This window comes from Octopus bimaculoides, chromosome 10 (genome assembly GCF_046866305.1).
Source record: "Octopus bimaculoides isolate indiv1 chromosome 10, ASM4686630v1, whole genome shotgun sequence".
Taxonomy (NCBI): domain Eukaryota; kingdom Metazoa; phylum Mollusca; class Cephalopoda; order Octopoda; family Octopodidae; genus Octopus; species Octopus bimaculoides.
In genome coordinates, this window is record NC_142937.1 from 65,830,626 (window position 1) to 65,858,232 (window position 27,607).

Sequence of the window (27,607 nt, forward strand, 5' to 3'; positions counted from 1 at the left end):
CCTATGGACAAAAATATTGAATCTACCTATGAACATGCCATCTTTTTTTTCAGGTGTTGTGTACTCCACACAATATTATCCAGTGTGCCCTTTCTTTTAAGATATTAGGATGAAGATTAAGGGAAAGTTAACTGCTTTTCCTAGCATATCAAACAGTTCATCATGGCTCCCTTCAGCAATGGCAAAATTTGCTTTACAATAAATATAGTATTGGTGCTGATGTACATGGGATATAATGATGTTTAAAGTTTATATCTGTGTCTGTTATGTCACTGTTTGTATCTTGTCAGTTCTGTTGATGTAAAACAGAGTATGTTACTCTATTGTCTTTGTTCCAGCTCTAATGGCAGTATGTTTTTGTAGAATGGGAATGTAATACAGAACTGGTCCCTGTTACTGTTTTAATTTACTTGACATTTTATTTGTTATTGTGTTATTTCAATTGTTGTTTATGGTAGCTAACTTTATAAAACTGCCTTGTTGTTTTATGCATATGACAATAAATTTTAATGTTCTTTCTTGTCTTTGATGTTCCTTCTGTTACGATTATGGTGCAGTGTAGATGTGGGATAGAGATGTCTGTTGGCATAGCAACAGATGTGTATTACCTTGATGGTGATGACGACAATTATGTAAAACACAGTAAAATTAAATATTTTTTTCTAAGACACAATGTCTGTATTGGGATTTGAAACACAAATTAAAATATTGATTGTTATGTAATGCTGAAAGCACTACATAACAATGTACACCTGTTGTTATTAGTGGAAATAGTGGTTGTGATGTCAGTGGGAATTTAGATTACGTTCTTGAAAATGTAATGTTGCTATTATTCATCTTGCTCATTATCATCACCACTTAACGTCCACTTTCTTTGTGGCATGGACTGGATGTGTCACTTTTTATTTAGAGTTACTTCCTTGCTAAGTAGATTAGAGGGCTACATTTTGCTCCCATTTAATTTCTGGTTTGGTTGAAATGTAAATGCACTACTATGGTGGTGGCAGTGGCAGAAATGTTGTTAGTGTTATTGGTCAGAGACAGTGTATCTCCAATTGCATAGGGAAACCCACCCAGATTGGTATGATATTGTTTATACAATTAATGTTCAACTTCAACTCCTGCAGACTGATGACTGCAAAGAAAGATTCGGTCATGCACAAGCCCAAAGAGGAAACCTCTATGTGAATGTAGGTCACACTAGAAATAGCAGATAAATTTCCTTCAGATCATACCATACTGTCTTAAATAAGAAAAGGACACATTAGGCAATGTGGTCCTATATACACATAAAAAACTCATGATGATTACAGCTGGAATATCTATGGTCATTGATCAATTCTCTCCAGTTTGACGAAAGGCTAAACAACCACTTATGCAAGTAGTGGTTTTTAGAGGGATACACTTTTTGGAAATCATCCACTTTGTCTCAAATCAGTCAAAAATGGAATATGTTTGTTGCTAGGAATAATTAGCATAGAATTCATTTAGTCTCAACCAGTTATTTGCCTATGTTGATTTTAAGATAATACAGATTATTGGGTTGTGGGTACAAACCTAGCTATGCATAAATTTTTGCCAGTCATCATTCTAGATCTGATGGTGGCTTTCTTCAGTGGTTGAATATAATATCTTTGTAGTATAAAGAGATCGTTAGTAATCTGGATAAAATGCTTTACAGCATTTCATCTGTCTTTATGTTCTGAGTTCAAATTATGCAGAGGTCAACATTGCCTTTCATCCTTTCAGGGTCAATAGAATAAATACCAGTTGCACACTCGGGTCAATTTAATCTACTTGGCCCCTCCCCACAAACTGCTGGCTTTGTGCCAAAATTTGAAACAAATATCAAGAGAACATTACAGAAAAGTTGGAAAATAAATAAAAGTAAAAAAAAAATGTAAATTAAAGTCTAAAAAGAGTAACAAAATTCACTTTATTATTGATGTTTTCATTTTTTTTTTGTTCAGTATATTTTAAAGTGTGATGTTGGTTGTCATTGAGTTAGGCCCCATGGTGGTGAAGTTACCGAAATAACAAAATAATGGGCTTAATGCTTTCATTTCATAAATTTAATCTCCATGTTTTTGATCAACTTAGCTTTTCACATTTCCTAGTTTCAATAAAATACATATCAGCCATCTGCTAGGCTTCATGCAATTGGGACTACAAATTTGTAGTTCTAACCTGACATATAGTGATACAAATTTACAACTAATAGACACAGCATTTTAAATTTTTTTTCATTTTGTTACTGTTTAGTTTTGGTTAGTGTCAGATATTTCTCTTGATATTGTTTAACTACAAGTGAGCCCTGACTGAGCAAAGGGCCTACCTATAACTATAATTGAAGGTATTCCAAGGATGGCCGTCTTGTCTTTTATTCAGAGATAGTCTATAACGTTTTAGGACTGCATTAGCCAATACGTTGTTGTATGCGATTAAAATTGCATGAAGATAATCGGCTGTTATTTCTTGCCTGTCAACAGACCATGTAGAGGACTTTGTTCAGTATATGTATATTTATGTATAAAGAATTGAATCTGAATGTCTGGAGGCAATCTGATTCAATTCTTTAATGGTATGTCACTTTTGAAGAATTCTTAATTCTTGAGATAATCTCCCCTTTTCATTTGGAGGTCTCCTAATTGCCACTGAGCAATTGTTCTGTCTTCTGTGGTAATAGAGATAATTACAATATATCAACAATTTATCTTTTACAGTATTTAATTTTCCATTACTCATCATTGTTATTCAAAACATGTAATTAGACACTGAGTTATTCCTGTTAGCTCATTTTCATACAAAATAAAGTCTGTTATATTTTATAAATTAATGTTTTAGATGTAATTTGTCCTAATCAAAATAAAAGCAAAATTATTTTCTTGCAGGAAATTAAAGATCATATGGCCAGCCCGGCTACAAAGTCAAAAGAACAAGCAAAAGTTAGACAAGTAAGTCTTACAATAGACCATTTTTTCCAGAAGGACTGATAGGAGGCAGGGAGATATAATGGCTAGTTTTGTGAGACTTGCAAAGTCAGTTTTTGTCTTTTGAATTGATGGAACAAAACTTGGTTCACTGAATAAGCTCTCAAATCCTGTCCCACCATTGCATGTAGCATAATTACTGCAACATATTCTACTCTGTTTTTCTAATTCTTGATTCTATCCAATTCTAACTAATTTTACTTTGTTTACCCTTCTTGTCTGTCAGCTTCTCTCTCTCTTCCCCACTTGCATCTAGATTCCAAAACCAAATTGTTATCCAGTCCTTCATTGTTAATGTACTCTACTCATATTTTTGTTTTAAATCTTACCATTAACCATCAGTAACTAAACTCATGTTGTTTAATTCTTTTTGTTTATTGCAGTAAAGCTGATGTAAATCGAATCTCCTCTAAGATATAATGTTAGTCTAGCCTAGATATCTTTTCTAAGCTGCTCTTATATATATCCTCCAGAAATAAGTGATAGGAAGTACATAGAAATAAGAGATAAATAAATGAATGCCCGAAGACACAAAGAAATGTCTTCTGCAGATATGAATCTATGAACCATGTGATGGTTGTTCAGTGCAAAGTGGAAAATAGATCAGATGTTCTATTTATAGAATAGAATTGATTGTACTATAAATGGCCTTTTGATTGAAGTACATGTCATTTTCAGTAATCACCGAACTATTCAACTCATATTTTTTTGAAAGTATTTAAAAATTTTTAAATATATATTTTAAAAGGTCACAAGATATCCTTCATAGAAGATAAATGACCAAGATGACACAGGAAGATGATGTAAGGTCAAACATTGTGAACTTGATAGATGAGTTGATTGCAGGAAGAGCATTAGGTGCTATACTGCAAACATATGTCACCAGAGAAAATAGATTTTAATCAATAATATTGATAGTTGTTTTTGTTTTCTTTTCATCAGTTATGGATCTTTAATTGTTTTCATCTGCTTTATCCTCCTTCACACCCTATTTGATTCAATCACTGAATCATTTCTACTTTCTGTCCATTTTTTTTAATCACATTTATGAATGTTTTTAAATGTTTGTCTTTTGTTTTGCAAGATTCCTGATGTGAAATCATGTGTTTAAACAGATATTGTTATGTTTTGAGATTGTCATTTTTTTTCTTTCTTTCTTTTTTTTTTTCCATTAATCACATGCACTATATATCCGTTCTTCATTTTAGCTTTATTATATTGTTCTAATCTTAATGTCCTTTGTCTAAAATCTTTCCTCACATCCTGTGCCCTCTTCAGCAACTCCCCATCCCATGTGTCTGTTCTGCTTAGTCCATTCTGGCTTCCAGAAAGCCAGAATGGATGAAACAGGAAACATTTCAAGCAAAGGACACTAAAATAAGAGCAATAGTAAAGCTGAAGTGAAGAACAAGTAACAGGTCATCCCATAAGTTCTGTCCGATTTTACCTTTTTTAAAATTGAATGAAATTTAATAGTATTTTAGAATGTCTTATGGAATTAAAAATTATTTTTATGCATTTGTGTACATTTAAACTAATTAAATATTATTTTACAGAATAATAGTATTATAATTTCTTTGATTAAAACCGTTTCTAACATGGAAGTATCCAAAGAGCATTTAAGGCACATAATGCTTTAAGAGTACAAAAAAGGAAACTCTGCAGCCAAAGCGACTCAAAACATACACTCAGTTTCTGGGAAAGAATGCTTGAATGAAAAAACTTGCAGAAGATGGTTTGCAAAATTCAGGAGTGGAGATTTCAGCCTTGAAGGTGAAGATCGAACAGGACGTCCAGTTGAGTTTGAGGATAAGTTCCTTGAGGCATTACTTGAAGAAAATCCTGCATTATCAGTTGAAGAATTGGCAATAAAGCTTAGTTCAAACCATACAACTGTTCATCGTCATCTTCAACAACTTGGAAAGGTTCCTAAACCTGGAAAATGGGTGCCTCATGAATTGTCCGAAAGCAACCACAAATCCTAAGTTCACATCTGCTCTTCTCTCCATTCTCGCAAACTCATTTCACCCTTTTTGGATAGATTTGTGACTGGTGACGATAAATGGATCTTCTATCAAAATGTGAAATGTCATAAACTGTGGCTTGGTAAAAGGGAAAATGCTCAACCACCACAACTAAGAAGGGAACTTCATGGGAAAAAGGTTCTTCTCTTTATCTGGTAAGATTGTAAAGGAGTAATTTTCTTTGAATTGTTACCACCCAATGCAACAATCAATGCTCAAGTATACTGTCAGCAATTAGAGCATTTGAACCAAGCTTTGAAGAAAAAAAAGACCCGCTTTAGTGAATTGTAAAGGAGTGATGTTTCATCAGGACAATGTGTGACCCCACACTGCAAAGATCACATCATAGTAGATCAAAGAGCTTGGTTGGGAAAAAATATCTCATCCACCTTATTCTTCCGACCTTGCTCCATCAGACTACTATTTGTTTCGTAGTTTACAGAATCATTTAGGGGACATAACTTTCTCAAGCCAGGAGGGGGTTGAAACTGACATTTTAGAGTTCTTCACTTGGAAACCAAAAGAGTTTTACATTGATGGGATTAAAAAGCTTGTAAATAGATGGAAGGAAGTCATAGATAATCAGGGAAAGTACATTGATGATTAAATTTCAATTAAATATAAAACATTTGATCACTTGTTTTCTTTATTCAAAATTCGGACAGAACTTAAGGGATGACCTGATATATAGAGTGTGTGTGTGTTCTGAAAAAAAAAAAAAAATTAAGATAAAATTCCATCCTGAAATATAACAATAATGATTTTTAATGTTTTCTTTTTATCTGTCAGTGTTACTATTAGTTACCTCACAGTTGTCGTGTCTTTAAATAAGGAATAGCTTAGTATATAACAGTATTTGTTCATGGGAGGTTTTAAACACAGTGTCTTTTAGCTATCAAAACAACAGTTATTTTATGGTTTGCTGATTGTGTGTGGTGATGTTGTTTGTTATTTGTCTATAAGTATCTATTTTTTCTGTTTGAATAACTGAGTTATTTGGAGTTTGGTAACTCTACTGCATACACTGTACAGTACCCAATATTGAGCCTTTCAGACTTGATTAGCTACAATCTGATTCTCTATTTTAAGTTAGTATTGTAATGGTTGCTGATATAGACATAAGGTCAAAAATTTTGTTAGAGGAGTAAATCAATTAAATTGACCCCAAAAGAATGAAAGGCAGACTTGACATTGGCTGAATTTGAAGTCTACAAATACCACAAGACATTTTCTCCAACAACTTAATGATGCTGCTTATCTGTTGCCCTAATTTAATGTTATAATGATTGTAAAGAAAAGATCTTCAGTAACCAATCACATTTTCACTTGTTAAAAAAAATATTCTGCTAAATTTGTCTTTAAATAGAAAGGCACAATGCTTAAAAGATCTAAAAATTGATTGAGACAATAAATTTGTTTTTCACAGTTGTGTTTAGGAAGAGATATCAGACGATTAGAAAAATATATAACAGATCCTATGCATATATTCAAATTTAAAGCAATCTTAGAGAACAAAACAGAAGCAAAGCTAGTTAAAAAAACGTACATGGGAAATTTTAAAAAGAACATCAAAGTTTTGTTAATCAGAGAATAAGATTAAATTTGTAATTTTTACTGTTTTTCAGTCATTAAACTGTGACCATGCTGAAACAGTACATTCAAGGGTCTGGTTGATGATATTAAGTTTAATATTTATCTCAGTATAGTGCTTATTTTATTGATTTCTATTCATATAATAGCTAAGTTACTTTTTTACATGAAGGGATGCAATTCAAAGATATATATGTTTTTACACACACGCACACACACACACACACAACAGGCTTCTAAGCAGTTTCTATCCTGCTGAATTCCACTCTTAAGACATTCATCAATATGAGGTTACAGTAGAAAACACTTGCTTAAGGTTTTGTACAAAGGGCTTAAACTCAGAACAATTTAAGTGTGCAGCTGTGGCTATTGAAATAAAGAACAAGAATTAAAATATAAAAAATTTCACTGCTTTAGCATATTCTTGAAATGCTAACTTCTTTAACTTTTGCTAGTGCAAAGCACGCACTCATGTGCACACACAGACACACACACACACACACACACACACACACACTTTCATTTCTTAATGCTAGCAAAAATTATAGAATAAAATTAACTTTTCTCGAATATATACATTTGCTTCATTTTAGACAAAATTCATTTTTTCTTTTTTTGCAAAGAGAATTTGGTCTGTTCTAAAACATTAAATCAACCTCAGGAGCACAACTTTCTGATACACCAATAGCACGTGGGTGGTGAAGTGTTTCAAAACCAACATGATGCATCAGAATGTCAGAGAATTAATACCATTAAATGATTCCCTAATTATTGAAAAAGTTTTTGTTCTCTGCTCATTGAATCTAATTATGATAATTGAAATACTCCGTTTGATAACTGCAAACCATCACCATCACTCTAGTGTTTCTGATGCTTTTTTTTCCTTTTGTTTCTTCTTAACAAGTACATAATTGTTTCCTTTTTGTTGTCATGGGAATTGATCTGTTACTCTAAAGATCACTGTGTTTTACACTGAGCACTCTACTTCAACATTATATGGATTCTTTGAATCTCAATTCCTTGTTTAATTTTGTCATCAAGTAATGGATTTTAAACCTGCTGTGTAAATTCTTAAATGGATTATGGTGAAATTAACTAGCATTAAGCTTGCTTACACTTTATGCAAGTGACCGTTTTGTGAAGCCTTCTAAATGTTAATCACATGATCTTCTTGGCAAAGTAGCAGAAAATGTTCTTTCCATGATTAACTGTTTTCAGACATCTGCCACCGTCTCTGCTGAGTTGTGATTTCTTCTAGAAGAAATTTAATGAAAATATTTAGTTAAATTAGACTTTAAAGATAGTAAAGATGGTAGTGTAGTTGCTGAATTGAATTTGGTTGTTCACGTTGCAATATTAGTTTGTTTCACTGAAAATTTTTTGTGCTTGTGTTTTTCTTACAGTGAAAAGTTTGAAGTCATTGTTATAGAACTGTTTGGTATGTTGGAGTTAAGACATGTCTCAATGTTTGTTTAGAAGAATTAATGTGTTGAGGTCCCTGGTTGATGATGTATGTCCTTGGAAAAAACTGTACATCTGTCCACATGAAACAACCTGCATAAATGCAAAACCTGAATAGAAAAGGTTAAGAAAAAGAAAATTTGTATACTGAAAATATTAACAATTAAATCCAATTATTCTTTCAGGCATTATTAACTACTAACGGACCAAGCACTAACAGAATGGATACCCGATATTCAAGACTTGACACAGAGATGGAAAGAAGTAACCAAAGATTTATTGATGATAATGAACAACAACAACAGGTTATAACTTTAAATTGAATGTCTTCTGGTTAAAAGTGGGGCTATTTCAGGAAAATAACTATTCAGTTTTCGATTTTTATAAGAGTTTTGGATGATGAAAAAGTTACAAAATAACCTTAAATGCTGCCTGAATATACAGACCTTTTCAAAGTTTCAACATGTTATGAAACTGTACTTGTGTGAGCCTCTTGAATACGTACCTTTATACATGTATGTTACATAAAAACTGCTCTGGGACCAGTATCATCATCATCATCACCACCATCATCATCATTTAACATCCATTTCTGGTATACTTAAACTGTGTATGAGCTTGTGTGTAAATATTCACTTGTACTTATCAAAAGATATATATGCATGCATACAATCTATTTTCTCAATGTCCACTGTTCCATTCTTGCATGATTTTCATAAGTCTTTAACATTCCATCATTTTATCTGCAAGAACCAGTTTTTAACAGATCTGAATCAAATTTTCTTTGACATCTACTGTGTCAGAGAGGGCTTGATATGAAATAAGGCTCCCAGATACACAACATACACACTCATGCAATTATATACACATTGATGCAACCACCTATATATATATACTGTGACACAATTGTATTCACATGTATACATGTGCAATTGTTTGAGAGGCAACTACATATATACATAGATGCACATACAAAACTACATGTATGCACCCAATTTCCTACTTGTATAAAGTTACATACAAGCAGACATACTCTTACATATGCACAAACACACCTACACACATATGTCCAATTATGGAAGCACACAACTACACAGCATACACAAACTATATACACGTACATATATTTACACACTCTTGCACAACTAGAAACTTGTACCCAACTACCTACCCATACCCAAATACATGCATGCCCACCACTACACACATACATGTACTCAGTTACAGACACACATGCAATACTACACACATGTGTACACACAGTTGTATATATGCAGGCATGCAACTCCATTCATACATACGCATGTACATAGATACATTCAAATGTACTCATATACTTATAAACAAACTACACACACATGTATACATTCATGCAAGTTACATACACACACACACATACACACACACTTTCAGTTATACTTCCATGTTCCTAACCACATGTAATACAACATACACACATATTACAGAAGTTGAGATATTATACAAATAGTTTCTATAGCAACATTGTAGGGGCTGATGGTTAGTTATCTAACCAACAAATTGTGTGTTACTTTTTTATGCTGGAGGTGATGGTGGTGAGAATGATGATGATGATTATTGTAATAAGAATAGCTTGAAGCTGCTGCTGATAGTGATGAAAATCTGGTAATGATGATTGCATTTTAGGATTATAATGTGTTTTTAAAGAAGCTATTATCGACCAAAGCAAATTCACATGTGCACATGTAAGCACGTATTCACTCACTCTGAACAAGTTACTCAGAATGCTGAAGTGGTATATCAGCTCACTGTACAGGCAACACATATGCTTACTGTTGCAGTCACACATGCCAGCTCAAGAACTTACTTGCAAGCAGGGAAATGTAAACAAATGTACATGGACAAATGTGTATAGAGATGCTGCACTTGGAGACATACAGCCAAGTGTTAACAGATGTACTTGTATGAGTGTGCATAGACAGACACAGAAATAGTTGTATAGAAGCATTCATGCAAATATGCATAGACATGTTTATTCAAGTGTAACCAAACACAGATACCTATGCAAAGTTCTACACACGTGTAACATACCTGTATATATACACAAACATACATAATGCATGTACATGGACACACACTTGCAGGAGCTACTCATACAGATGCTCACACCAGTATGGAAAGTTGATTTAAGAAATTCCTTTTGCAAGTCTTTGGTTGTGGGTTAAACTCCATTGGAAAGCAAACTGAAAAAAGAGTCCTCAACTACCATAGATTAAAACCTTTTGAGTGAAATTTGGGAGAGAGAAAACTGTGTGGAAGCCCATGCCAGTCTTTATCAAGTTAACCTTTAACCTATGATCATTGACGTTCCAACATGACCATGATGTATTTTTTATGTATAGTCTCCTGCGTTATCCAATGTGTCTTTTATTTTTTAAAGGAAATTGTAATTTAGAGATGTTTGGCTGGTTATCTGAGAAGCTGAGGATGATAGTACATGGCAGATTATACTATATGTGATGACAGCAACAAGACATTGATCAGATGAAGTCTTATAGGCATTATTTTTGATAATTTAGAATGATTTATCTCATTACTTTGTCTTACATCAGTTGTAAAATTGTATTTTCATCTTTATAGATGTTGATTAACAATCAAGATGACCAACTGGACATGATAGGAGCCAGTGTTGGTGTTCTGAAAAATATGAGTCACCAAATCGGCAATGAACTGGATGACCAAAATGTGTAAGTTTTCAAAAATACAATATCATAGTTTATATCTGTATTTTGCATCTGTCCGCCTGACATTATTACTTTTGCAATCTTTGCTGAAATTATATAATGGCTATGTCCCTGTCATAGGAAGACATTTTAAATATATCTCTGTATGATGCATTGTTGCTAGTATTTTTATAAACCTTTAAGCCATTCTGATGTTGTTGATTAGTCCTGGTTAATTCTGCTTGAGTAGGCCTCCGAAATACAACTAACACTATGGACCCTTTACATTTGATTAATTCTTGTACGGTGGAGGCGCAATGGCCCAGTGGTTAGGGTAGCGAACTCGCGATCAAAGGATCGCGGTTTCGATTCCCAGACTGGGCGTTGTGAGTGTTTATTGAGCAAAAACACCTAAAGCTCCACGAGGCTCCGGCAGGGTATGGTGGCGACCCTGCTGTACTCTTTCACCACAACTTTCTCTCACTCTTACTTCCTGTTTCTGTTGTGCCTGTAATTCAAAGGGCCAGCCTTGTCACACTCTGTGTCACGCTGAATTTCCCCGAGAACTACATTAAGAGTACAGTGTGTCTGTGGAGTGCTCAGCCACTTGCACGTTAATTTCACGAGCAGGCTGTTCCGTTGATCGGATCAACTGGAACCCTCGTCATTGTAAGCGACGGAATGCCAACAATTCTTGTACAGTATCCACAATTCTTATAGTAACTGAAGACAGACAATGTTTGTGGAGTAAGTGTTTGCAAAACTTTAGACTTCTTAGGATACACTTAGGTAGTTGATAACCCAAAACTGAATTAGTACCTTGTGTTCCAATTTCTAATGCTGTTAATTTGGTGTTTATATGGGCATTTTGATTTTTATTAATTATCAATTATTGTCTTTGAAAAGTGTTGTTGCTATGTTAAGTACATTTGTAAGTTATTTTGGGAATTTTTCTCAGTCTTTATGTTAGTTCTTTTATATATAGATATGACTTCTTTCAGCTTCCATCTCCCAAATCTATTCACAAGGCTTTGGTTGTCCTGATGCTACAGTAGAAGACACTTGCCCTAGGTGACATGCAGTGGAACTGAACCCAGAACCATGTGGTTGGGAAGCAAGCTTCTTACCACACAGCCACACCTGCATCTATATGTCACACCTGTGCCTATATAAAAAATATTATGACCCCATTGTGATTCAGACACGGAGCCTTCTGGTCAATTTTGTTACCAATTTTATTTTGTTTACAGAATTTGTTTTGTGTGGTAGTCTTGGGAATTGGTGATGAATTGTTCAGTCAAGGAAAGCTTCTATTTTTGTTTAACCCTTTGGCAGTCATATTACTGTCAAATGTACTGCCTATTTATTCACATTATTTTGAATCAATCATGCATTATCTTATAGCTTCAAGATTTCAGTGATGTGACTCTTTATTTTTAGAATGACATTGTTGAGCAAGTGTGAAAAGCTGGATCTAGCCAGTATGAACATAAAACAGGTAGAATATTTGGGCTGAATATGGCCAGTTTAAATGCTAAAGGGTTAATGTCTCAGTCAATAAAAAAATCAGTGCTTCTTTGAAAACCACTTCTACCATGGTAAGCATGTCCTCAATGTGTGTCCCCCATGCCACACTCTGTCAATGGAAATGACTGATTGTGTTAGCTCTAGTGATTATTTACTTTGTCATATTTGTAGTATTATTCTATGTACATAATGTTGTATGTGTTGCTGTGTGCATGTTCCTTTATTGTTGCTATATTTACATTTTTCTTTGCAGAATGTTAAGAGACTTTCACAAAGATTTGGAAAGTGCTGATTCTAGATTAGACAGTGTGATGAAGAAAATGGCAAAAGTGTTACACATGTCAAATGGTTTGTTTTTCTTCTTCTTATCTTCACCTACCTGTTCCTCTTCATTATCAATTTCATTCTTATCATGTAAACAATTTCTTTTACCATTTCTAAGATATTGGCTTTGCACATCACTGATTATCATGCCTTCCTACCAACTGGATTTTTTAATTACAAGCTTCTGTTTTAGGTTGTTAAATTTCATATTTGCTTTTACACTCCTTTTTTTTGCCAAGTCTCATACCCTTTAAACAGAATCTTCCTACATTTTGTTTTAATTATCTATTTATTATTTCCTTTTAAACCTCTTTCATATTTTCATTCTATTCTACTTTTCTTCCCTCATTCTTCTACTCAACTTGGTTTATACCTCTAGAGTCTGTTTCATATGAATGATGACTCTGAGCAATTAATCTCATTGGTCTACAACAAGAACCTGTTCTTCTCCTTCTTTCATACTTTAACCCCCTCATTTAGCACGAAGCCAACCTCCCTGTGATTGGGGTTCATAGTCTTATATGAGCTGCATAGCATTAGTAGTATTAGTGTCATGAAAAAAAGCACCCAGTATACTTTGTGAAGTGGTTGGCATTAGGAAGGGCATCCACCTGCAGGAACCATGCTGAAGCAGATGTTGGAGCATGATGCAGTCCTTGAACCCGTTGAATCCTGTCATACTGCCCAACCCATGCCAATATAGAACATGGACATTAAATGCTGATGATTTATGTTTTTAAATATGCGATTGAGAAGACCCAGCAAGTAAAGTGAGATCACAGCTGTAGCTTATACCAGTGTCGCATAACCACCCCATTTAAAAATACCCTTGAATCATTGGGCGATGCGCTGCACTTGAAAAGACCTACTGAGTCGAGTAAAATCAAAAATCAAAATGAAAATGGAAATTGTAGTTGTGGCCAATGCCAGTGCTGCCTGACTGGCACCCATATTGGTGGCACATAGTAAGCACCATTCAAGCATGGGTCGATCCCAGTGCTGCCTGACTGGCTCCCTGTGCTGGTGACACGTAAAAAGTACCATTCGAACATGGTCGATGCCAGTCTCTCCCCCCACCACTACTGGCTCTTGTGCTGGTAGCACGTAAAAAGCACCATCCGAACGTGGTCGATGCCAGTGGCATGTAAAAAGCACCCACTACACTCTTGGCGTAGTTGGCATTAAGAAGGGAATCCAGCTGTAGAAACCTTGCCAGATCAGATTGGAGCCTGGCACAGCCTACTGGCCTACCAGTCCCCAGTCAAACCGTACAACCCATGCCAGCATGGAAAATGGACGTTAAACGATGATGATGATGATAATTTTCTATGCTTACTCATGCATAATACCATACATTTACAAAGGATTTCTGTCACCAATACTTTTGCAAGTGGGATTAGGTTTATGTTTTGCATTTGTCTAAGGTTAAAACATACCTAGAGTTGTCTAAAATATTAACCATTCTTGGAGTAGTTAGCATTAGGAAGGGCATCCAGCCGTAGAAACCATGCCAAATCAGATTGGAACCTGGTGCAGCTCCCCAGCTTACCAGTTTTCAGTCAAACCGTCCAACCCATGCCAGCATAGAAAACAGACATTAAATTATGATGATGAGATTTCTTTTTCTGTCTGTGCATAATTATTACAAATAATGTTTTCCATGTAGATGGCATCTGAATAATTAAACCTCAGTGATTAATTAGTTTAAATATATTTAAAAACACATTTCTTTTCTTCATCTCATTCTTCTTCACTGAAAAACTTTACCCAACATAATTCTCTCCTTGTAATATTCAAAGATACTTCAATTTTTGCAGAATTAATTTTGACCAATAACCTAAATATTATTAATTATCATTTATTACTAATACTCTAATATAATTCCCTTAGACATAACAATAAATTCTTCTGTGACTTATCTCCTTTCAATGATTCTGACCCCTAGCATCATTACTGTGTCTGTCTGTCTGTCTGGTGTGACAATGAATTTAGAACTCTTAATTCAATCTAGATTTAAAATGGCTGCAATACTTGATGATATTACATTCAGATGTCTTTATCATTAGTGAGAGTTAATTTTCAGGTACTGCATTTGAAGTCAGCTGCTGTATGTTCTTGTAAGTGATCCCTCTGAGGGAATTCATTTCTTTTTAGGGGCTTTTGTTGGTACAGACAAAGTCTTTGACAGGGTCCCCTGCTACCTTATCTGGTGGGAGATGCAGAAGCTAGGGATAGATGAATGGTTGATGAGAGCTGTAGAAACCATGTACAAGGACGCTGTCACTAAGGTGAAAGTTGGCCATGAGTGTAGCAAGGAATTTAGTGTACAGACAGGAGGCCACAAAGGATTGGTTCTCAGTACCCTCTTGTTTATCATAGTCCCCAGGCTATAACTGAGGAATTTAAGGTAGGCTGCCCTTGGGAGCTCCACTACACTGATGACCTTGTTCTTATTGCTGAATCCAGGTGTGGAAGCAAGGTCAGGAATCAACAGGCCATAGAGTTAATTTAGCAAAAGCCAAAGTCCCAGTAAGAAGGAAAATAGACAAATCACAGATCCTCTCAAGGAGACAAGCCTTCTTGATATGTAGAAAAGGTGTTCGTAGAAACTCCATACAGTTGACCCAATGCAAGCTGTTGACACATAAAAGGTGCACAGGAAGGTTAACAGAGAAAGTAGTCATCGTATGTGGCAGATGTGCAGGTGCATTAAACACCAGGAATGTACAGAAAATAGACTCCCTCAAATGTCCAGGTGGATCTTTAGAAGTAGTAGATAGTTTCCATTACCTTGGCAACCATGTTAGTAATGGAGGAGATAGTTCTGAAAGTGTAACTGCTAGAATATGAATGGGCTGGTCAAAATTCAGAGAGCTACTATCTTTGTTAGTAACAAAGGGCCTCTGCCTCAGAGTGAAAGGCTGATTGTATGATGTCTGTGTACAAACAACTATGCTACATGGCAGTGAGACATGCGCTGTAACTACTGAGGTCATGCAAAGGCTTGAAAGAAATGAAGCCAGCATGTTCTGCTGGATGAGTGTTTCAGTGTGCATGTACAACAGTGTGATTTGAGAGAAAAATTGGGTATATGAGTCATAAGATGTAGTGTGCAAAAGAGAAGACTGCACTGGTATGGTTATCATGTGCCAATCTCTAATTGTGGAGGAAATGTGTGGAAGAGGTAGACTCAGGAAGACATGGGACAAAGTGATAGGAAAGGATCTTCAAACATTGGGCCTCACAGAAAAGACAACAGATGGCAGTTTCTGTGTTTGAGATGACATGTCAAGCTAAGTAAAATTGTAGCCGTCCATGCATAGAGGCATGTCCTCTACATCCTTCTATCAGCTGAGAGAACTTGGTCTTGTGAGCTCATGGGTGCTAGTGCCACATAAAAGCACCCATGCTATGTAAGTGCCTGTGACAGTGCCACATTTAAAGCACCCAGTACATTCTGTAAAATGGTTGATGTTAGGAAGGGCATGCAGCTGTAGAAATCATGCCAAAACAGACAAATGAATCCCAAACAGCTCTGTAGCCGACCAGCTCCTGTTAAACCATGCAACCCATTCCAGCATGGAGAATGGATGTTAAATGATGATGATGATTTAGTGATGTGCATTTGATGAACATTATTTTTTACCATGTGATTGACCAGTGAAATTACTTGCAACAAATGTATTTATCATGATTGGATCAATGGGGAGCCATTGTAGTGAATTAGAGACGTAATTTAAAGTGGAATTATTTATGCAGCATCGACTGACATACATTGCTCTTGACTGTATCACAATATCTGAGAATTAAATTAAGGGTATTTCATTTATTTCACTGGAGTGATAAAATCAATTGTATGATCCTTTGTGGTATTAGTTTATGTTAGCTAAAATGAACTAAGGTGATATAGAAGAAAATGATATGCTTCATATGGATTTGTTCACAGGATCTATGAATAGATTCAATAACTTATTCTCTCATACATCACTCAGTCACCATTAGCTTTTCTTCCTTACTCCTTGTACATAATGCTTGAATTTATTTACTCGTGTTTTTTTTCTTCTTTATTTTACTTTCAGATCGACGCCAATGGTGTGCAATTGTTGTGTTGATAGTTATAATGGTGATTATCATAGCTCTATTTTTTATACTCTGATGAAGTGGGATTGTTGCTGGCATTGTGGTTTCTTTTTTTTTTTTTTTTTTTTTTTTTGAGGTGGGTGGGTATGGATAGGAATGGTCGGTATATGGCCGAAATCATACAAGTGTCTGAGCTACTCTACAACAACAACACCAACATGAAAAGAAAAGAAGAAAAAACAAAATGGAAAAAAAGAACAAATAATAAACACACAAAAAGTGGTTATTTGTTCCTGCCTGATTTTGGTGATTCTATGCATATTCTGAATACACTAAACTTTTAACAGCAACACCAGTAGTAACAACAACAGTTTGTAGCGCAGCCACTGCCTGCACTGGGCTGCAGAAGAAACTCCCAACCATTGATAATACCCCCTTCCCCCCACATTCACATTTCTGTAACTAAAACAACAAAGCACCACTCAGTTCTAGTGTCTGTGTTTGGGATATGACGCCTGTTCACTGCTGTCCATTCTTCGAGGACTTTCAGAAGTTCAGAAGTCTGGAAGCTGAAAATGTTGGCTGATCTAGAAGATAGAAGTGTGGCCTGCAACATTCCAGCACCTGTTATGGTCCAATGTGAATCTCTTGTAAACAGATTTATAAATCAAACAGACAAGATTTGGTTTTGTTTATATTTTATTAATACCATTATTATTATTGATTTTTGGTTCTTCTTTTATTCTCAAAGACACTGGTTGGTATAAAGTGAAAGGAGGGAAAAAAACGAAAAACAGAAAATAAGACACTTATCAACTTACTAATTAAGCTAACAAAAACTTTGTATGTCTTGAGGCCTATTATTTACTCTTCATTACAAACATCCTTAGATTTTCTGCACACACACACACACACACACATACATGGTGTCATATATTGATACACATGTACAAACATATGTGAAATATTTGCAGTTTCCAAAAGACTTGTTTCTAATTTAACTATTTTAGTTTAATCATAATTTTCATCATCACCATCATTAATCATGTTTCTCTTTTCTGTTAAATTTTACTTTCAACACTTAAATATAAAAACTATAATACTTGAAAAAAAAAAAAAAATACCAACAAAGTAAATGAAACCATTTACTAAAGCTATAGACATGTTCCAATGTAAATTTGATTGGTTAGTTCAATTTGTTTGAGAAAGAAAAGAAAATAATAAATTATGCAACATACCTTCAGAAGAAGATAGACTGAAAGTAGTATCTTCTTTTATTGCTTTTGTTTTTGTTTATTCTTGTTTTTAATATATAAAAACCAACCCCGATTAATTTGTTTTAATGAATTTTAAATTTCGAATGAATTATAGACTGAATGAAACTTTTATTTCTTATTGTTTTTGTTGTTATTGCATCCCTGTTCCCTTCTTAATACACATGATAATAGTGACGACAATGAATAGCTTTGAGTACTTAAAGAAATCATTGCTATCAGTAATGGAAAAACATGATAAGGCTGAATGGATCGTAAGCTTTAGTTTGTTTCTTGTTATTCTAAATTTTCATATCCTGCTGGACATTTTATGCTAGCAACCCTCGTCATTGATACACTTAAGTGGACTCACTTGATTTCATTCCTTCTTTACAAAACTAAACCTTGAGTTCAGTAAAAAAGAAAAATACAAGTCACCATCGTCTTTATAATTAACTATTGGTGAGTATCACAGTTAGGTGATGAGTTAACCCTTTAGCATTTAAACTGGCCATATCTAGCCAACATAATCTACCTGTTTTATCTTCTGACTGGCCTGACGAAATGCTTAGCGGTATTTCATCTGCCGTTACGTTCTGAGTTCAAATTGCACCAACGTCGACTTTGCCTTTCATCCTTTCAGGGTCGATTAAATAAGTACAAGTTACAAACTCTGGTCGATGTAATTGACTTAATCCCTTTGTTTGTCCCCTGTGGGCAATAAAGAAATAAATATTCTACAAATAAACAATCATGTCATTGAAATCACAAAGCTATGAGATAATGCATGACTAATTCATATCAATGTGAAGAAATAAGCATTACATTTAACAGAGTAATTAGTCAGTGAGGGTTTCAATTCCTTGTCTGGAGTTACCTAATTTTACTGATGTTTCTGATCCTCTTAGGATTAGTATGAATGTCATCATTTTCAATTCCACCATCTCCTTTTACTCTACTTTTTTTTTAACGGGTTTCATTCATGTTTGTTTAAGAACTTCTCTGTGGTAGAAGTTCTACATCAATACAAAACTGCGTTCTGATTTTAACTCTTTTGAATCATAGAAGAAAAAAAAAAATTGACAAATATACATTGGAGTTTGTAATGAAATCAAGAAATGTAAAATCTGAAGATGTCACAGTTGTCTACCATTATTTTCTCTTAAAACAAGCTGTTATGAAACAGTATTTCTTTTCATTTCCAACTTATTCTAAGACAGTTGTGTATTTTATTTTTCCTCCTAAATTTACTCTTTCTTTTAGCTGATAGGACAAATGAAATTAAGTTTATAAATATGAGATTTTGTGTACATTTAGGTAAATATATAGTTAACTCTTTAGCATTCAAATTTTTGTCAAACGTAATTTTTTATTTTTTTTATTCAAAATGTTTAAAATTAATCATGCATTATCTTATAGCTTTGAAGTTTCAGTGATGTGGTTGTTTATTGTTAGAATGTCAGTGTTGGGTAGATACAAGAGGCTTGGATGGCCAGTTTCAATGTGAAACATAGACTATTTGGGCCAGATATGGCCGGTTTAAATGCTAAAAGGTCAAACCATACCATTGTATCTTACCCTTATAAATATTTCGGCTACTATTACTGATCCTCAATAGATGCAAAGTAGAAATAAGATTCCCATCCACTGATGAGAATATCTACTTGGATATATTTGTGGAAACATGGTATGGATTGAGTTATTTACTTACACATATATCATCAATTCTACATATTGTTTACAAGATGCAACCCAAAATGGTTATTTTAATGTCCATTTTTTCTATACTGGTATGAATTGGACTACTATTTAGTACTACATATCGCTTCTCTTCTCGATCTTAAGCCATTTCAACTGTTAGGCACATCTTGACAGCCAAATGTGTTGCTTTCTACTGAATGCCATGGTTTCAATCAACAGGTGCACAGCATTCATCCCACTGTAATGTGTGAAGAGAATAAACAGCATAGGTGCAGGCTTGGTTGTGTGATTGATAAGTTTGTTTTGTAACTTGTTTTGGCTCAGTCCCATTGTGCAGGTGTCTTCTACTACAGCCCTGAGCCAGTTAATGCCTTCTGAGTGAATTTGGTAAACAGAAATCTTGTGAAAGCCCCTTGTAAATATATGATATGTATATTTGTGTCTCAGAGCTCAACAACCAATGTTGATTCGTTTACATCCCCACAACTTAGTGGTTTAGCAAAAACAGCCCATTAGAATAAGTACCAGATTAAAAAAAAAAAGTACTAGGGGCTATGATTGACTAAAATCCTTCAAGCTGGTGTCCCAGCATGGCCATAGTCCAATGAATGAATCAAAAGAAAGCATATATACAATTTGTAATTTTCTCTTAAAAATCAAAATAGCTTTGCTTATTTTTCAAGAAGCAGTTAGAGCCCAAGATGTGATTCTCAAGTTACAGTTTAGGTATCTCCATTGCTTTTTCCCAAAACCCATATAACTTCATATTTGTAAATATTACTTGAATGAGAGAGACACTTCTAAGAAATCTTTACTGGCAATGTTGCATATATATTTTACATTAAAATAACTTATTTCTTGTATTGCTATTCATAAAAAAAACATTTTCATACATATAAGTGTATTTAAGTGTGATGGCATTCAGACTACTGACAGATGCTGTTTCTTTCTCTGGTTAATTAAAAAGATTTTCTTTAAGCGAAGTACAATACACTAATTGACCCACTCAACTCCTAAACAGTGGTGTGACCTGCTCCAGTTCTCCCTCAAACCGTTATTGTGTTAAAAAAGGACTATGTAGTCCAGGATATGCTATTGCTGAATAGCCCTAACTTTAAATGTTTTTAATCAAGACTAAACAACCCCACTAAACTGTCATCAGTGACACTATTGCTTCTCTTGAATAATATATTTGTCTCACCCATGCTAGCACGGAAAGCAGATGTTAAGCAATGATGATTAGTCTGTCATCTAATTTTATAAATCATTCAAGTGTAGCACCTTGGCCCTTCTAGTTCATCTGCCCATTAAGATTTGGTTTTAATGAGATAGAATCATGTTCAAGGCTCAAGTTATTCAATATAAACTGCAGCCTTCTTGGGTGACATTTTTTGTTATGTAAACAATTGATGAAAAAGTTCAGATAGGAACAACTGTCTCCCTGCAAGTTAACCTGGTTGATGTGCATACTTTTAGAGAAACATTATCTAAATCTGGACCAATTGAGATTTCTATGTGGTTGCTTCATCTGATAGAAATAGTAGCCATCACCCACCCACCCAGCCTTATCTTTAGAAGTTAGACACATAGGAGAATATAGTTAAAAAATAACACTGATCATGATTGTAATGTTTTGATCATAGGTTTGCTCTGGAGTGAAACTACACTATCCAATTTCTTATTACCTTTGTTATGTGGAATAGTTAGTTTTGAGTAAAATTAAATTCATCACCTGTTTATTAGATAATAATTTTAGGAATGCCTAAAACATTCTTTTTCATCAACTTGTCTGGATTTTCTCAGGAAAAGTTGTAAATAATTGTTTTCCCTTAAGAACTAAGCACAGGGTTTGTTTTGTCACAACCATTTTTGTAACAGAATGAAGCTCTAATGTAAAAGGGCTACATTCAGAATAACTATTGGCAGTTTGTGGTTCTGTGTTCCAGGATCACTGAAGATATTTTTGGTGAATGCAATATATACAAGTAACAGCTAGAGTTGTAAGGAAACAATACTTTTCAGTAATTATACAGCCTACCTAAGGCAAGTACAGCTCTACAAAGATTATTGCTCTCAATATACCAATTTATTCAAGGTTTCAGTCTTGATTATAAATGGCATCTATTTACAACTAGGTTACTGAGCTGTTATAAATTTAGTGAATTGATACAAGCTGTAATACAGTGTAAATTGTATTTTCTAGTATAATCAAAAGATTATTGGGATTATCAGGACACTGAAGAAGGAATCATTTGTACATTCTCTTGGATGATAATAAAAGGAAACAATCAATTTTTTGTCTGCTCTATATGTATAAAATATTTCCAAATATAAAGACCAGTATTTAGAAATTTATAAAGAATTTGCCCCTATTTTTATGTAGATTCATTGGATTAGGAAAGTAGTATTAAGTTTATTTTGTTTTTATGATTAGTCAGAAGAGATTAAATGACATTTATGTTGATTTGGTCTTTACTTTGAAATTTATTAACAAAAATGCTTTGTGGAAATAAACCTTGGATTATGGTTTATTTTAGTGGAAATGACGTTGAAATTCTAACATTGTACCTTGAATTTGTTTAGAATTTATTATTAGTAGTAGTAACACTTCTAAATTTTTTTTGTTGCTAACTGAATTGTTGATATCCATAGCTGTGATTTGAGTTAAGTGACTGGGGTAAAGTCTGGAGTATTGGATTTAGATGTTGCAGGAATGTTGATATTAAAACAGGATTTGTTTGTTTGTTTTTTGATGTTTTTTTTTTTACTTCTTCGATATTCACTGTGAATGTGTATAGAGTGAACATTTATGGTTATTTTACAAGATGCCTTTGGAAAAAAGGCATGAAAATTGCCTCCTCACCAGCTCTATGAGCTGACTTGATTTGAAAATGAAAAACTGACTTATTTAGATATTGTCATTCTTACTTTAACTCTGTTCAAATCTGGTGTCAAATATTTCGTAGTTTAAAAACAAAATTTCTGTAGAATTTTTGGGAAAGAAGAATGGAATGCAAAGTCATTACAAAGATTTGTTTTTTAATTAAGATTTTTTTTTCTTTGAAAACTTAAAAATCATATAAAGTTTGTAGGAATGTAGAAGCAAAGAAATACAAAGAGTATTTAAACCAGCAGAGATTCCTTAAAAAAAAAAAGGAATGTAACCCAACCCCACTTTATTTCACCAGACAAATCTGTTCTTCCAGTGTTTGACTGTTTTACTTTTAACACCTGTGAAGTAATACTATAGCCATTAAGGTTTTATGGGATGTAATCTTAAATAAGGGAAAGTAATACTAAACAAAAATCTGTTTTAGGACCCTTCTAAATCAAAGACTGCTGCCTTGATGCAGTGTTAAGTTTTCAGTGTAATGAGTTTTGTTGCAATTATTTTTATTTCCAGTTAATAGAACAGGCATTGACATCACTAATTCTCTATTTCCTTTCTCCAAAATATGTAAGAAAGTATTTTGTTTGAAATTTCTAATTGATTGACTTTGAAATATTTGAGAGAGTATGTAAAACTTGTAAATAAAGCATTATATAAAGATATTTTTTCCTTATAAATTTGCAATGAAAAAACCATTTGAAAATATGGATAAATATTGTGTAAAATATGATTATGCCTATGTTTTGAGTATATTTCTTTGTATGAGAGAATTTGATTTCAGCACTGAAACAAACCAAATTATTATCTAGTTAGTTTGGAGCTCCATCTTAACCTATTCTCTATTAATCTCAGTCAAATGGTGGTAGGGATTAGTACAGTACCACAGTGATCACATAGATTCATATAACTTAATTTGCTCAGTCATTGCAACTCTTCTGTGTCTGGACAGGTTCATACAAGGGATAGAGATGAAAGCAACTTTTTTCAATATTATTCAAATATGTTAACTGATATTTTCATAGATATCAAATTGGAATTTGATTTTACAAGCTGAAAACAATATTTCATTGGTAATATATACTCTTAGAGTCGGTAACAACACTTGAAATAAAACTGCATTGCACCAAATTAGATATTTTCCAATCATCAATAGGAAATCATTTTGAATTACCTTTAGTCACTAGCCTTAATAGTAAAGACAGACTAGTCATCCAAAGATCTCAGAAAGAAATGTGAGAAAAAGTGCTAGAGTTTTCTCTCTAACATCATTGAAATTAAATTACTTCATAAACAGGTTCTGCTCAACTAGCAAGCAAGGTCTGTTGTGTAGCTAGTCTTAAAGTTAAAAAAAACATCTGGAATCAAGTTTTAAGAGTGCTGTGTGTGTGCATTTGGTTCTGACAAGAACATCACTAATGATGGAAAGAAGCAATGAAAATCATGGTGAAAGTAGAAGGTGCGTATTTTGTGTAGTTTTTGGAGGCTCAATTTTGAGAAATAGTTAACTAGAGCACTTAGAGTTGCAGTGTGGCTATGTTATTTGTGGTGGAAGTGGTGGTTATAATATGAACTGTGGTGTAAACAATGCTGAGAATGCTACTAATAGACGATGCTGTGCATCTTTAAATGTATTCTGTGTAGATACAAGGAAGGGAAATAACAATAGCATTGGGCATTAGTAGCTGGAAGTGGATACTGTTGATAGAAGTACTGGATAGAGTAGGAAATGAATTCTAATGCATGAAGAGATGACATATGAGATAAAGCACTTCAGTTTAACTGAGGTAAGTGAAATAGTGCCAACACAGTGAGCAAGGTGAAAATCTGTACGTCAGTATAGCCTCCAAAAAGATTAACATAACTGGACTCTAGCTTGGTATCTGTAATAACTCTAATGGTACAAGTAATGAAAGAGGAAGCAATTTAGGATGAGTTTAACTATATAAGTCAGCAAGATTGGATTTAATTATGGAGAGATGACCAAGGATTTACTTTAGATTGCATAGTGGAAGCAGATCAGAAGAGGTTACATTTTGAACTGTTACAATATTGGATCTTTACAGTTTCTGTTCCCATTGACTTCATATTTGGTGTAATGGTGTTGTTTTGTATGCTAATCATTGTCATAAAATTCATTTTCGTCATAGATCAGTAAATAAAGAGTAAACAGCTTTTAAAGTTTGCAAGTTTTAGGTAACTTTAGACAGTATGCTACAGACACATTCATGCCTGTTTCCATAGTAATGAGTCAAGCATGAACTCTTGTCTGCAGGAAAGTACATGTGTTGACATATATTCTATGCATTAAAGTGGTCATGAGATGTAAAAATAACAGCTGAACAGGCCTTAAATCACACGCCTCCAATTTTTTTTGTTTTTAAAATTTTCTTAAAATTCCCAAAACATAAGTTATAAGGGGTTATATAGTGTGCATAAAGCAGAATTCTGCCAATATTTCATTTGTTTACAGTTTACAACACACAAAATGACAGTTTCCAAATCCTTTTTTCTAACTGGGTAAAAATGATCAAACTTTAAACCTCTACAATTTTTTTAAAATAAATTTTCTGGAAAAAGTGAAATATCTCCTGAGAAAAATATAGAAAATTACATCAATACACCAAATTTTAAATTTTTCAACAATCTTTGAAATTTCCACAGGTGCAGCCAAACAGGAAAAATCCCAATATTAGCTTCTGGTTTAATATTAGATAATTTCAAATAGAAGAATAGGTTGTGAAGGTAATGTAAGGCTTCTTTCCAGTAGGTCAATTTGCCAGACCAACATAGTACCATTTTTATTGCTTAGTTTGAGGCCAATATTATCTCAGTTGCAAGGTGCAGCAATTTCAGATGTGTGAATATTGCAATACTTGGGTTATTTTTTGAAATTGAACAAATTCAGATTACTATAGCACTTGTTTACAAACAAGTCCACCAACTTTTACAGATATTGACTGCTTAACAAAGATATGAGGAAAGTGAAAATTTGTCTGTAAAGTTGTCCTGTCAGGCATTCCAGTTTCCTGCTGTGGAAGAATGCTTTCAGATAGTTCTGACAAAGGAAACATTTGGTGTTGATGTGTACCTTGAAATTAGTCTCTCTGTGAAGGAAACAAAGCCCAAGCCTGGTTTGCTCAGAGTTTGAGAAAGATTGATTCCTCAGAATGATTATAGGAGCAGCATATAACGTTTATCAGAAGTATGGACAGAATCAGAGACTGGATGGATGGATCAACAGAATTTGTGGGTTTTGTTTCCAAGCAATCTTTAAGTTCAATGTTAAGACTGCCAAACAAGGAAAGTTCTGGATTGAAGCAGTAAAGAAGAATAAATGGTAGAAGATACAAATAAAGAGCCTTAAGTAATCCTGTTTGTTATTGATGGGGTGAACGTTGCAGCACATAAGACACTTGGATGAAGAAAAATAATGAATTGTTGAAGTAACATGAGAACATTAAAGGATAGAATTATACTTGAAAATGATGTGAAATGATGCTGAGACCAAGAATGTGTACATGGCAACAGAAGCAAGGTTTAATGAAGATGTGTGTGATAAAGCTACTGCAGGCAGTGGAGAAAATAGATGTATATATGTTCTGTGTGGAGCCAGATCAACAAGAATCCTACCCTCTATCACTTTAGTAGTATCTTATAAGATCAATCAGCATTATCTCCAGTTGAAACATACTCATATTGTGACAAACCCCTCATTTCACTCCTCAAAAGCCTTTTGAACACACATCATCCATATCAAAACTAAAAGACATGTACCACTGTCCCATGAATAAAAGCCTTGCAAACATCTTTCAGATAGGAACTTTGCATCTTACTGTCCTCTAACATCATCAATATACAGCTAAAGGAAATATAAAACTAGACTTTCTCAAACCCTCAACTAAAACCCATAACAAACTTTCTCAACCTGATTATCTCTCACAGCAACTACAAATCAATAACAGTTAAAAAACTGCATCTTAAAGACTAAACTTCCTCTCTAGTAACAGAAAATATTCTGGCTATAATCAATTGCTCACCTTCAACAAAGCTCAACTGCATCTGCATATCACATTCTATTTGAAACAAAGCAGCAACACTGCAAATATACATTATACACCTGTCAAAACACACACACACATACACGCAAACAAAAAACAACAACAGTACCATCATCTTCCCATCTCTTTTACTGTTGATAAAGTAGTTCTTGCTCTTCTCAACTAGCAAATATATACCAATTCCACAGCCATCGTTATTCTTTACTGCTTCACCAAAAAAAATTCAATAACTGAACCATTATTTCTGACACCAGACCCCATTACCAACCTCATTTCCTCAAAAGACATCACTCAGCAAAAATCCAAAGTGAACACTGGGTGTGAGGTTGAGGAATAGTGCCTAACATATTTTTAAAAGTAGATGCAAAAGCATTGCTGGAGAAAATTCACACAAACATAAACAAATCCCTCTAGAAGACACTTTATCCTTCCTGTCATGACTGTATCATTTTTTTCTTTGGATCAAAAATATATCGTTTAAATGATAAAATTATCTTCACTGGTTCTTGATCGGCTCCAGGTGAAACAGCCTCAGCAGTTTTTCCCTTCTTCTTTGAACTAGAATATCTCTGAAGGACTTCCTCACTCAAACCATCTGCAATAATATGTAAACAAATAAATATATATAAAAGAAAAATCAACTAAATGTTTGAAGTCATTACTGAGGTTATTTTATAGAGCATCATCCAGGTGAGAGCAAAATGTCAAGATAAAGGTACTTTTTAGACTATGAAAATAAAAGAAACTTTGCTACACAGTAATTGATCTCTTCAAGCAACATTGAGCCTCATTAATACTTAGATGGGTGACTATTTGGCTACAATATATCTAAGTGCTGTGCATGTATTTGTGTGACTTCGAAATAATTTGTTTGAAGACACCCAAAGGACTACAAAAAGTTGGATATCATTTAGTTTCTGATTGGTGACAAGTAGGCAAGTTCTATAAATCAGTTTATTTCTACATCCATAAATATCTAGAATTAATCAACAATTTGATATCACAAT

The 27,607-nt window shown here is 34.0% G+C and overlaps 2 protein-coding genes across 6 annotated transcripts in view; one reads left to right on the forward strand and one right to left on the reverse strand.

The window, feature by feature from the left end:
- The window catches only part of LOC106879764 (syntaxin-6), a 157,059-nt gene extending 133,855 nt beyond the window's left edge, over positions 1–23,204 (forward strand). For all 4 annotated transcript variants that reach the window (XM_014929451.3, XM_014929449.3, XM_089358732.1 and 1 more), the window contains 5 exons: positions 2,892–2,954; positions 8,251–8,370; positions 10,685–10,791; positions 12,548–12,642; positions 16,698–23,204. In XM_014929451.3, coding sequence (XP_014784937.1) covers positions 2,892–2,954; positions 8,251–8,370; positions 10,685–10,791; positions 12,548–12,642; positions 16,698–16,774 — 462 coding nt within the window. In that variant the 3' untranslated portion in view covers positions 16,775–23,204. The remainder of the gene's footprint in view (positions 1–2,891; positions 2,955–8,250; positions 8,371–10,684; positions 10,792–12,547; positions 12,643–16,697) is intronic.
- The window catches only part of LOC106879759 (selenocysteine-specific elongation factor), a 32,473-nt gene continuing 27,537 nt past the window's right edge, over positions 22,672–27,607 (reverse strand). For both annotated transcript variants that reach the window (XM_014929443.3, XM_014929444.3), the window contains one exon: positions 22,672–27,195. In XM_014929443.3, coding sequence (XP_014784929.2) covers positions 27,035–27,195 — 161 coding nt within the window. In that variant the 3' untranslated portion in view covers positions 22,672–27,034. The remainder of the gene's footprint in view (positions 27,196–27,607) is intronic.